General features: G+C 44.9%; 2 protein-coding genes across 4 annotated transcripts in view; both read right to left on the reverse strand.

Moving 5' to 3' along the window:
• The window catches only part of ZNF326 (zinc finger protein 326), an 89,094-nt gene that overhangs the window by 40,898 nt on the left and 34,801 nt on the right, over positions 1 to 13,395 (reverse strand). The window lies entirely within an intron of this gene.
• Positions 5,354 to 13,395, reverse strand: part of LRRC8D (leucine rich repeat containing 8 VRAC subunit D) — a 42,845-nt gene continuing 34,803 nt past the window's right edge. For all 3 annotated transcript variants that reach the window (XM_021292313.2, XM_021292316.2, XM_065071168.1), the window contains one exon: positions 5,354 to 10,541. In XM_021292313.2, the coding sequence (XP_021147988.2) occupies positions 7,969 to 10,539 (2,571 nt within the window). In that variant the 5' untranslated portion in view covers positions 10,540 to 10,541 and the 3' untranslated portion in view covers positions 5,354 to 7,968. The remainder of the gene's footprint in view (positions 10,542 to 13,395) is intronic.

Genomic DNA, 13,395 nt, shown 5'->3' on the forward strand with positions numbered 1-13,395 from the left:
CTTACAGGATGCCTGTGTGGCCTCCTGGAGCTCACCTCTGTCCTGCAGCAATGGCCGGGGAACACTGTGGTTTCAGACCACCAGCACCTGGGGAAAACATCCATGCTCTGTGTGAAGGCTGAAATTTGCGGTGAGAGGGGCACACAGATTCAGCCATCTCATCAGCAAAAATAGCTTTGAAGGTGTGAAGAACTTTCCCAAGTACTAAGTGTGTGAATTACTCATCCACACTAGTGCTGGCTTGTAGGGACTGTGCCACCTCACACCCCATTTAACACGCTCATTTTTAAAGCAAATTTACTTAACTGAATTCTAGCACAAAGATGGCCTAGAAACATACCTGATTTTCCTGTGTGAGATCAAGTTGCATTTTGTTAGGTCTCAAATACATGTAAATATCGATACTGACCGGGATCAGTTTACAACCCAGCTGGATTTTGATTTGTGCTAAGCACATTTCCCAGTTTTAATTGGTCCTGTGTGGCATCTGTTTTCCAGCTGTTGTGCATTATAGCCCCACAGACCTGGGTCTGTACCCAGAGTCTCCACTTGCATTTTGCATCCATAGCACTATCCTTGCAGCTACAGCACGGGAAGAAGTCCACAATAAAACTCTCATGATAGACAAGAGTCTGGAGGGCTTTGAGACCAACTACCACCTTCAGATATATCCCCTGGACCTCAGAGAAGTCAAACAGCAAACAAGAGCAGCAGTCACTTGCCCCTGAGCAGAGGTGCTCTGAGGCCGTGTTACACCCTGCCACTCTCCCCTGCTCGGCCCTCAGACCAAGTCACCTTGCAGAACTGAACATGAACCCCTTTCCCATGGAGGACAAGGGGACGGCCAGGCTTTCTGCAGGCCACCTGGTCGGGGGAAAGCAGGCGAGGCAACCCAGGCTCAGTGTGAAGAGTTGCTCCTGGGGAGTTTCCGGCTGGATGTCCCCAGGGTCAACAGGCTTGTGCTGGGAGGCCTCAGCCCATTACAGGCATCACTGATCTTACCAAACTTGACACATGGAGAGAACTGAGGAGAGAGCAATAAACACGCTCAAACACCACATGAGGAGCGGCTGAAGGAAGAGATATAACCTAACGCAGAGAAAAGTATGGAAGGGGTGATGAAGCAGCACAGACTGCAGAGGAAGCTGTGACAATCATCAGGTGCTCTCTGCATCCTTTACAAATGGGATAAGAAACACACAACACTATTTCCAACAAAGACCTGTTAGGACACACGACAGCCAGAGCCATGGGGATGCCTATGGAAATCACAACTTGAAGATGTTAGGAAGCCCTTTCCTTGGAGGGCTGCAGGAAAAGTGCAGTTCCCCAGGGCTGCATGAGAGTTGGTGGTGGAGAGGGCCCCACCAGCCCCAGTGTCAACGCCTGCATCACTGCCACGCAGCAGCCCCGGGGCGGGAGGGAGCATCAGCCTCCCCATGCTGGCAGAGCTCTGCCCGCCAGCCGGAGGAGGGAGAATCCTTTCACAGGGTAAGCTGCAGCCCCAAGATTAAGCTCTGTACCCCAACAGCAGCCGGGATGTCCCCACAGAGTGCAGCCGAGCACACAGCCAGGGCAGAGGGGTAGCCTGGGTACAGCTGTGCTGGCTGGGATAAGCACTAACCATTCTGCAGGGACGAGCTTATCACAGATGTGTGCGCGGGAGTAGGAGTGGGAGCACAGCACCAGCAACGGCGCAGGCACCCTGAGGCGCTGTCTGAGAGACACGGTGGACAGAAGGAAAAACGGGGGGAAAAAAAAACGTCCTAGTTTGCCTCAAGGGTTTGAGCTCGGCTCCAGGCAGGAGCAGCTCTAAATTGCACTCCAGACTTTATACCATCTTTCTCGAACTTCTGAAATCTCAGTCTGGGGGTGGAGGTTCTACACCCTCTCAAGACTGTTTATGGCTTTATTTTTTTTCCTTATTCTGCATTTCCTCCTATTATCATGATCCCCATCTTTCAGACATATCGCTTGGCAACAGGTCGCATTCAACAGTGTGCCCTTTATTTTGTAGCTAAGGACACAATCTCATGCGGCATCTTCTATACGTGACGCCTCAGAAGGAGCAATGTAAATCTGGCTGCCTCAGCAGAGGGAGCCTCTGCAGGGTGCTGGCAGTGGCTACGGTGCCCAGACCTTTGTCCACCCCAGCTCTGCTGGGCAGCTCCAGCAGCACCCTCTGGGACCAGCCAGCCCACCCCACCCCACCCCACCCCACGCCAGCAACATCAGCTACAGAGACACTGCAGGATGGTGTTAGGGAAAAGATCTTATAATCTACTTTTACAAACCACCTGAAGCAGCAAAACTACCCAGAACTGGTTAGCAGAACAGCAACATGTTCATGCATTTATTCCTAATGGTCTACACAACCCAATCCCAATTCAAGATTTTGTTGTTTATGGGCACATGGTGTTCATTTTATGGGAACAGACCTGCTCTGTGCTGGAAGACTTCCTGCAAGCAACTGTGGTGGTAATTTAGAAGATGGCATTCTTCCCAAACAGTCATTATTAAACCAATAACCCTACATTACCTCCAGCATCACGGGGGCAACGTGCTGTTGGAGGCAAGACAGAACAAAGGTCCTGGCTGTAGTAATTGCAAAAGGGCTTCGGGGCTGTTCTCTTCAGGGAAGGGACAGAGATGCAGCCTGGCCAAACTCCAGTGCGTGTGGTTTTAAAGATCCTCACTTGAGCTGTATTGTGTTGATGTGCAGCGTTAAAGAGCTGCCACTTCTGCACCCCTGCCTGGCTGAGTTACAGGCACTATTTTCAGCATCTCCCTGCCAAAAACGACATCTCTTATGACTTTTATCGTGGAATGGGCGTGTGTTTGTAATCAGCTTGGAAAATCTGTTTCTGAGCTTAATTCTAAAGCCTCATCTTTGCTACAGGAACAACTGTACTCAGTCACACAGCTTTCCCTCCCCTCGGCAACATGGGGAATGATTTGCTGTCCTGGGAAACTGGTCACAGCATAAGCCCGCAGCGTTTTGCAACATCAATGTTTGATGCCTTTGGTTTAAGTGCTGAACACACTGTACAAGCACAAGTGGACAGCGTGAACTGGGAACTCAGCTGTAGTGCTAAAAGTGCCAATTATTCAGGGAGCCCTGTAAGCTAATCAGTAGTTCATGCAACAATTCTGTCAATTCATAGTGGGAGGCAAGGGGTTAATGCCAAGGTTAAACACACTAGAGAGTTTGTCTCAATTCTTTCAGTTGTAGTAATCTTAAAGATCAGTTTGCGTGTTCCTACAGCAATCGTGCTTGAGAAACATTTTATTTAAATGCCTTCACAAAACGTCTTTCTGAACAAACAGACCACCCAGATTTTGCTCAGCTTTACAAGGGCAAGGATGTCAACCACCAGCCCAAGATGAGGCAGATCAGCCATCAAAGCATTGCACCGTGGTTGCGGATGGCCTTGCTGACATTGGAGAATGCAACTTTTCACACCACATCTATAACCAAAGTGATGCTGGCTGTCCCTCAGGGCTATTTTCAAGGGAATCCCAAACCTAAGTCATGCCAAGCTGCTTCAGATGCAATGCATCCCCCCACAGAAGCCTGTCTCTGTCTGCATGTCTGCAAGCAAATATACAACACACTTCTAATCATTTGGTTTGGTCTAAATGGACCATCAGCAGCTGCTGTCTGGCCATCTGTGTTTCTTCAAGGTGGAAAACAATTAAGGGAACAACAGCCTGCCTAGGGAGGCTGGAATCTCCATCACTGTCTAACCCATTCCTACACCTTGCCAAACATCAGTCAGGAACAAGTTAGGGAACCTTATTTCTGTGTGAGGCAGGGTGGCAGGCTTAAAAGCATCTTGAGATACCTTTAAGTCCTGTCTATGACAGTTTGCTGTCTAAATCAAGTTGTTCTGGGATCACACATTAAAAACGCATTGATAGGGCTCTGCCAAGGAGCTAATGAGGAGACTGCCTGTGTCTCCCGAATCTCCCTAAATGACCTCATTTCTACAGGATCTCTGTTCTTCACAATCATTCATGCATTTTACCTTCATTAAAGAACCCTCAATTTATAGACAGGAAATGTAAATTTTTGTTAATCTCCTCTTTCCCAGTTGAAGAGAAGGTTGTGCCAAAACCAACAGTAGGTCTCAAGTCATGGGTCTGGCGCTCTTATGGGTTCAGCCTGCCTCCTTGCTTTGGAGCAAAGAGCAGTGCTGTGCTCCGTGTTAGGAGCCAGTTGTTGCACAGGCAATAATCCCACCACGGCGGGGACAGTGGCCCAGAGAAGCTGCCACTGTGCCCTGTGGCTCTGCCATCAGCATTGGATGCCTCAGCAAATTTCAAGGCTTTGGTTCTCATCTTTAGCACCCTTATGGGTTCACATCCCACAGACCCATGAGAAGCCGTATTTTTTCTGTTCACAAGCTGCAGAAGAGCTACATTCGGGACTGTCAGGTTCCTGCACAGCTCCCTCTCTTAAGAACCAAGAAGTCTGAAAGCAAAAATCTGCTCCTGAAAGAAATCAGGATGATGATCAACACCTCAGCTGTAGCAACACCTTATTTGTTTGATCTGACTTCAAGGAATCACAGTCTAGCCCATTGCCTTCGCATAACCACACACCACTAATTTCTGTGCACATCCATAGAAACACAGTATACAGAAAAGCTATTTCTGTAAGATTTTTATTAAAAATATAGGACACAAAATGGATCCACCATAACCAGACATAACTTACAGTGTCCGGGCTTCCCCCTTTGCTACCGGAGAGGGCAGCTCAAGACTGCAAAGCCATTTATTTAGCAGCAGAGAGCCTTTCCCAAGTGTCAGCATCCTCCCTAATGGCTGCTCAGGACAGCCACAGCTCTGGTGGCATCACAGGAAAGCATCTTCCAAAAGGACAACTTATTGGAAAACTAAAGGGTCTTCACAGAAATGTGCTACAGTGGCAGGCAAAAACAGAATGGGCAATTTCCTACTTCCTCTCATTTGAATGAACACAGTAATTTTTCTTTGGGGCTATACATATATTCTGCAAAACTCCATTTCATTAGCCAAATAAAACCAGTGGTAGGTCATTTAGATTATGTAAACTGAAAACAAACAACAAAAACACCACCCCCAAACAAAAACAAAACACCACACACAAAACCAAAACCAACACAGAAACACACAACCAAAATAAAGCTATCATGGAGTCCTGTGTTCTAGTTAGAAGACATACCTACAGGATTTACTGGGACCAGTGACTTACACCTCTTCCTTCTTAGAGTATAGGCACCACAGGACAAGTTCAGCATAAGGTACGTGGAATCAGATTTTACTATGCAAACACACTTTTTTTCCCCATTAAAAAAAAAATAGATTAGAGGAAGATATAAACATCTTATTTATTAAATCAAATAGAAATGCAAAATATATTTCACATGCCTTACATGGAAAAGAGATGAACTTTCAAGACTTTAAAGCAAGACTCTGTCAGTTGACACGCAAGAAATAGGAACATTATACAGAGTCATGAAGAGGAGGGACTGGAGGGAGGTGACATGGGGATGATGAGCAGTTCCTCCCCACTCGGAGAAAGCTCTCCTGAAATCAAGAGTGGAGTCTATGCTGAGCATGTATCACAAGCCTGAAATTAACTTTAACAATACCTACTTCAGAGGAAGTTGTCTAAAGAAGTACAATTGGCTAATAACTAGTCAAAACAGTGGTCTAATTTATGTATACCACACTCATATGAAGTGCACAGGGGTTTATTTTTTTTGAACATCAATAGGGACAGTAGGAGAATCGGGAGCACTAAAAAAAAAGCTTTTAAAAGCTGGATCTATCCACGGCCGCATTCTGTACAACTCCACTACTAAAATAAGGGAAAAAAAGAACTAATTTTCTAAATCTTTTAATCACTTTTTCATTCTCCAACTCTTCCTCCTCCTGCACACAGTTTCTTGGAAGCTGAAGTGAGACACAAGAGCAAATATGAAGCATACGCCAATAGTATTTTCCACTGTTTTTCTGAAGAGTCAATAGTCCAGCAATTTTAAAGTGATCTATGTGCTAAAAATAAACACATGAAAGAGTTCCTTAAAAAAAATAAAAAATAACCCACTGCAACCTTAACTTCTACTTAAAAACAAAATACTCTGAGGATTAGTACTAAACTTCCCAGTGGAGGACAGGTCAATAACTGCAAGTATTCTGCCAAACCTGTGACTTGGTGTTGCAGAACTGACAACATCCCAAGTCTACTACCTGCTACCAAGTGGAAAACAGACTGTATCCCCAAAAGAAGTGGGAAAACCACAATTTATAAACTGGTCTTCTGACATACCTAAACATACGGTGCAGGTATGTATTCAGAGACTGCTACCTACAACTGAGAACAGCCCTCCCAGCATGACTAACAGTAAATGATTAACAATAAAATGTGCAAGATTTGTAAGAGCAGTATTTGAAATGCTCCCGACTGCTCAATGCCCCCAGGCCCAAACTATCCCCTCATTAATAGTGGTGTAAGTGAGGGCAGCTCTGGTGAAGTTACAGTAGAAATCGCTGTGCATGAGGATTTCTGTGTGAGAACAGTCCCTTGAACTACAGACTAGTTCAGTCCTGACCACACTACAATAGGGAATTGTGTTTAAACCATGAGTAATCGTGTAATCATCTCCCAGCATAGTACTTCTTTTCTGCACACATGGAATGTAAATGGCCAAGATTTACAACTGATGATTTTACAGATTTAATGGATTATATTTCTTTAATGGTTCTGGCAATGCAAACTTGGTTAAAAAACATCACTGAAAAAAAAAACCAACCAAAAAAAATCCCACGGTCACTGCTGTCTGCTTTTTCCTTTATTTGATGACTTATCTGGCACACAGAGTTTTCTAACAGCGCAGAAGTGTTCAAAAACATCCAGTTACTTGGGTTGGGGTGAGCGGGAAGGGTGGTCCTGTGGTTAAAGCCCAGGTGTAGAAGACACACCACAGCAGGTAATAAAGCTAAACCACATTTGGGTAAATCGTAACTCTCACGTCTCTGTCATTAGTCTAGAAAACTGAGCAGACACCCCAGCTCCTAAGTAAGGGCCGTGAAACAAAACAATCACCAGCTCATAAAACGCCTTGAGTTTCCCAGATGAGAACACCAAAGAGGAACAAAACATGAGCAGTAAAGTCACTTGGTGTTTAATGGCTTTCGAAGTCACCTTGCAAAACAGTTCAAATATCAAAACTATCCCCAACTAGAAAGCCAAGTGGCAGTATTCTCCCTTTTACCACCCACTGCTGCGTGGGACAGAGGAGTGTTGCGGAAGCTGGGCGGGAGACAAGCTGGGGGAACGGGACCAGTCTCTGCTGGTGAGGAGGAGCAGCACACTGGACCACAGAAGAAACCTCACCCAACAGCATGGGGCCTTGAGGATGAAGAATGAAGGCAAACACACTCGGCTGGATGGAAACCACATACCGTGATGCAGGAAAATGGTGGTTCTGGTGCAGTTCAAAGCACAGCCAAACTGTTTTCATTTGCTGAGGATGGCTGAACACTAACAACACACCAACATGTGTGTTGGAACCATACCGCATACAACAGTCATCCTTGGTTTTTTTTCCCCCCTGTAATGCACTAAAGTAAATCCGGACCTTAAAGAATAACTTGCATAGTAAGAAAAGGTCGTCAATTTAATCATTTACTTTAAGCAGGCAAGCAAATTTGTAAACATTCAAAAGCGGCAGCATCCAAGTTACAAACAATTTAAGGAAAAAAGAATTGAGATTATTAAGGTTTTTTTATCGTCTCAAATTTTGGAAATAATCTTTTAAAACACTGCAAACATTGAACACTCGGTTACACCTCTTCTAATCCTGCTAATAGTCCTGCTTTCCAAGGAATTCTGCTTTCTAAAAACACATGGTTTCACAGTTGCCATACTTTTGAGCATTTGCCGTTCGGAAGTCAGCTACCGGAGCATTTCACCTCAGCCTAAATCCCGTTAGCAAAGGGAATGCTGGTGTCTTGATTCAACACCTCTTTAACTTCCGAGGGCAAAGCATCAAAGAGGTGATCTTCCACCACGAGCCCGCTTTTCCTGAGAAGCTGGCACTGCCCCAGCGTGGCTGGCAGACGGTCCAAGCAGTTTCCCTTCAGTTCCAGATGAGTCAGCTGCACCAGTTGACTAACATTATCTGGGATTGAGGTAATGCAATTTTGTCCCAGACTCAAAGTCCTCAATTTAACACATTTAAACAACTGTTTCGGCAAAACATCGACTTTGTTTCCCGTGATGTGAAAATGCTGCAGATTTTGAAGCAAACCTACTTCTACTGGAATCAATGCGATGGAGTTGTAGCTTACGTCTAAACACCTAAGTTTCTGTAAACTGAACACTGCGGCTGGTAAGGATTCGAGTTTGTTATTGGAAAGATAAAGAGACTCCAAATTCTTTATGTGGGTAATGGAGGAAGGAATGTTGACTATTTTATTGTGCCACAGCTTTAAACAAGTCAATCTTTTTAAGTGCTGGAAACTGATGATTTCTTCAATTGTGCGTATGCTATTTGACTTTAAATCCAGTTCCTGTAAGTTAGAGAGGCTGAAGATGGCGTGGGGAATTCTCTCCAGTTCACAGTTCTGCAGTTCCAACTCCGCAACATTAGTCATTTTCTTAAGGCTATTGAGTACCACAAGCTTAGTGCCGTCATTATGAATGACTAGTTTTGTCAGATGTGGTGCCACATCTGTGATATTGGGGGGAATTTTGGTCAAATTGCTCTTCACGTGGAGAATTTTAAGGTGTCTCAATTCTCTGAGAGATTCAAGCCCTATCATTTTATTGTTTTCAGAGTTCAAGTTGCCTATCAAGTACAATTCACGGAGGTTTTTGAGCAAATACACCCACGCAGGAATTTCTGCAACATCTGTGAATTTCACATGAAGGCATCTCAAGTGGTCCCGGAGGAAGCTGAAGGCGGTCTGCTCAACCTTCGCGGGGCAGTGGTACAGATGAAGCTCCTGAAGATTGGTCATCTGGGAAATTTTCGGTGGGATTTTCGCTTCAGGAATGAGCTCCAGTTTCAACACATCCAGATCCGTCAGATCGAACACCGCATCGGGGACCCCCGACAGCATGAAGAGATGCAACTCTTGCTTGTCCTGGGCATTGCGGGAAACATGTTGCCGCAGCTTTTCAAAAGTCCATTCATGGTTCAAACTAATTTCCCGTAGTTTGTTCTCACTTACCTCTGACAAAAAGACACCAAATCGCTTAGAATACAGCTGGTCGTACTGATCTACCATATGCAAGAGAAACGCAAAATCATTTTTGACATCAGGTATATCACTGAAGCTACTCTCTTCTCTGACCTTTTCGAAGGAATACTCTTTCAAAGGTATTCGGAACAGCCAGAAGAGCGTGTAGAGACAGATAAAACCATAGACACAGATGAGGGAAATATAGCTGATAAGCAGCTTCTTCAACATGTAAGCCATGTTGTGTGTACATTCAAACTGTGTGTAGCCAATCAGGTGTTCCACTTTCGGGTTGCAGATGTGTTCGAAACTAATGGTGTTGACAAAGTTTGCAGTATAGCAGAGAATAAATATAAACTTGACAGTCTTGATGACAGTCTGGCCAACATAGAGCTTGTATATCAGATCACTGTCCTCCACGTGAGCCCGGAACTTACGGACTTTCTCAAACAGCGCTTTGGCTTGTTCACCATCTTTCTTATCTAAAATAGTGACGCTGGGAACCTCGATCATCGGTTTGTCAGCTGAAAATTTGAAGCCAGACTTTGTTATCATGGGAGTGCTGGCACTCGGGCTTCCTTCGTCACTGCTAGTGGAAACATACTTGGGCAGGGACTGGGCGCCAGTTAACCGCTGTTTGTTCTCCTCAGAGTCCTCACATGCCGTTTCAGACAATGCTTTTGTAGTCCAAGGGGACTCAAAGCACTTCCCTAATATAGACACAAAATGCTCAATTTTTGAGCAAGTCTTGGGATACTTGAACCAAAAATTGCTACTGACTATTAAAATGATAGTATGGATGAGAACAAGATAGGGAAAATACTTTGAATACCAAGGAAGAGCCAAATGATAGCACATCTGGTTAATAAACACGTATTGCTGAAAATCCAAATTTGTTTTACGGCCCAAAGAATCTTTCTGCTCCTTCTTCAGCTCCTGGCCCGATTCGGTGGGTTGGTACTGAGAAGAGGTAGCTCCGCTCAGAGGTACGTCAGGTGTTACAGTAGGGGCACTTCCGAAGGAAACCGTTCTCATTGACGTGTCTTCTCCTTGACCAGTGGTTGTTTCAACAGTGGTGAAGTCAGCCTTCCCTGCTGTCCCGGGTTGTGCTTTTGAATTTACAGTAGACTGCAAAACTGGCAAGCAGACCACCTGGTCTTTGGTCAGCTGCATGGTTCCAGCAAAAATAGCAACCATTAGCATGACAACGGCTAGATAATCCATAAATACATCCCACCATGGTTTCAAGATCCGATAAGTTGGCTGGATGTCATTAAGCGATGCAACTTCTGCAAGGGTAAACATTCCTACAAGAGAACAAAGACAAAATCAGTATTGTTGACTCGTGAGCAGGTTAACAATCACACCATGATATACAGAACCTCAGAAGGTTCCAGTTTTCACTGTTTTGTTGCCTCTCACACACTGTCCATCGCTTCACTCAACACGGTTTTCTCAAAGGTTATGTGCTGAAATGGTACATTAGTAACAAAACAGAAGTCTTCTCACTTCAGGCCAAATGACATTTATGTATATTTGTGACTTCCCAGTATAAGCACCAAGGCCTGCTCTGTGCAACTGAAATATCTGAAAGGCAAAGTGCTGTAGCTTGTATGTATTAATAACATGAATAGCAACAACTGATTACACCGCATAAAATCAGATTTTATAAAAATGACTGCTTGAGTCTAAAGACCTGAAATCCAGCATTAACATTATTTTGCAGTACCTTGCATTTTTAAATAAAATAGCATCTGTTAAATTCTTTGCACCTTGCTCATGACTTGCATAGCACATTTTATGCCTCTTGTTACATTATGAGCAACGTCTCTTATTTCTTTTCATTTAACACAGTAACAGTCAATGTCTCCCACTCCTCGCTATTGAGCGTCCACATTGCTTACCAGATTGATTGGCTTCTTTCCCTTAAGTACCACTGCACATGGGAAAGTCTTGCAGTTACTATGTGAATATTTGGCACAATTGTTTTAATGTGTTCAGATGTTTTACTGTGAAGAAATAGTTCCACCTATTAATTGGACCAAATGGTACTGTATAATGTTTTTTCCCGAATTAATGAAAAAATAATCCTTCCTCAGTAAAATCCAACCCAGCTAACCAAGAAAAAAACCCCATAGCTCTTTCTTAACATAATGGTGAAAGTATTTTTCAGATTTTCATCACAGGAAGCTGGGTGGTCCAGGTAGCACAGGAGCAGCCTGCAAGGCTTTCACTTTAAATTAAATATGTGCACTGTGAGACAAAGTGGCTAACCGATAGTGCGAGAGTCCAAACCTCTTTGCAGCTTTAAATAGCTTGCTTTGTTTTTTGTTTTGACAAAATCTAGAGGACTCAACTTATCAGTTTTTTAAAAAATAAGCCTCCTGTGCAAGCAGGATGTGGTAAAATCATCATTTTAACTGCTGAACTTCTGACACAAATTTGCCATTTCTAAAGTAAAATATGCAGCTGGTGTGCACACATGGAGCAGGGAAGGAGACAGGATGTACACGATCACACAGAGTCCGGCTCCCTTTGGCTGGGAGAAGAACAGCTCAGCAGAGCACAAGTAGATCAAAGCGTACAGTATAGAGATGCATCTGATTTATTATCTTTAACTTGTAGCATACCAATTCATACACACCTGCACTTTACAAACCCTAAGGGACAGTGTCACAGGCAATGAATATACAACACAATAATTTGATTATTTCTAGTCCACATTCCCCTGAAGAAAATATCAGACATTTCTATACATGGAACTCAAATATCAGCTACTGCCCCTTGGTCAGAGGCCCACATTAGCCCCTCTTCTTCCCTGCACCAGCACGAGCAGCCCCCACGATCTCAGGCTGACGGGAAGGTCTGCAGTCGCAATACAGAGCATGGAGCTCACGATGAAAGCATCTCCTGCACCACAGGGAGGGATCCGGCCGCTGGCCACCCACGCTCTCTCCCAGGAGATGGTACCAGTTGTGTGTTCTGAGCCTGGGATGGGGTGAAGACAGCTAGAGAGGACAGGGTTTTATTTCACTGTGGCACTCATCTCCCTTGGTGCTCTTTGCACAGTCAGCAAGATGTAAAAGTTAAGACTCAGTTCCTCAAGGAATAGGAGAAGGAACTTCCAGGCTGCTCGCTCTTTATTTTCCTGCGTGCAAATGAATGTCAAATACTCCTCCCTCACCAGTAACACCAGTTGTTGGGTTCTTGCACAAGAGCCTCCTCCCAGCAGCCTGGTCCCTCAGCCCTTGGCCAGGGCTGCAGCTGCCATAGGAAGTGCTGGGGGACACGGACCAGCAACACACCCCACAGCTATCAAACCTGCCAGTGCTGTGCTTGCAGTTAGCCACCAACTCCCATCTCCTTTAACGTCTCCCAGTGCTTACCTAGCCTGAGTCACAGTGCGACTGCTCGCCCTAGAATTGCTACCTTTGACATTTCAATAACAACCGTGCGCAAAAGAAGAGCATTAGTCATTTGTGCAAATGTGAACAGATATAAAAGGACATTCCTAACTCCTAAGGCACAACTGCCACCTGCCCAGGACAGGAGATCCACAAAACAGCAGCAGAGGTTTGTTTTTGTTTTCCCTGCATGGATTGTTTTTTCCCCTCTTTCTTAGCAGCTGTTTGGAAGGGATGCTCTCACGGATCTCCAGGCTGTTTTCACTGTGAGACACCCACTTGGGCAGCCACAAGAAATTCTCCTCCGCTGGGTTACTAGTGCAACAGTTCTAGAGGAGAGCGCGGAGCTGAACGCGTCGCAAGGACCAGCCACACGTGCTTATTCCAGGGCTGTGCCGTATACAGGGCGAAGCGTCAGGCAGGGTGGGAAGGAGGAATGAGATATCAGCTGTAACACACACAGGTCACTGCTACTCTTGTTCCTCTGGGGCTGGCCTTTCGCTCAGCTCTGACCTGCCTAATTACATGGGAAGTTACTTCACCGCAGTTTGCAGCACAACCTGCGGAACTCCCTTCACAAAATAAAGGTGATTCTTTTGCATCTGCCGTGAAAACACATGGATAAAGCACTGAACCCCAAGTGCTGCAGACATGGCTGCTCTAAGCAACTGAAATAATGGAAGAGAAAGAGCACAAAGTGGTTCCAGCTAGAGACTTAGAAGAAACAATAAAAAAAAGCTAAAGCTAAAAATCACCT

This window comes from Columba livia, chromosome 8 (genome assembly GCF_036013475.1).
Source record: "Columba livia isolate bColLiv1 breed racing homer chromosome 8, bColLiv1.pat.W.v2, whole genome shotgun sequence".
NCBI lineage: Eukaryota > Metazoa > Chordata > Aves > Columbiformes > Columbidae > Columba > Columba livia.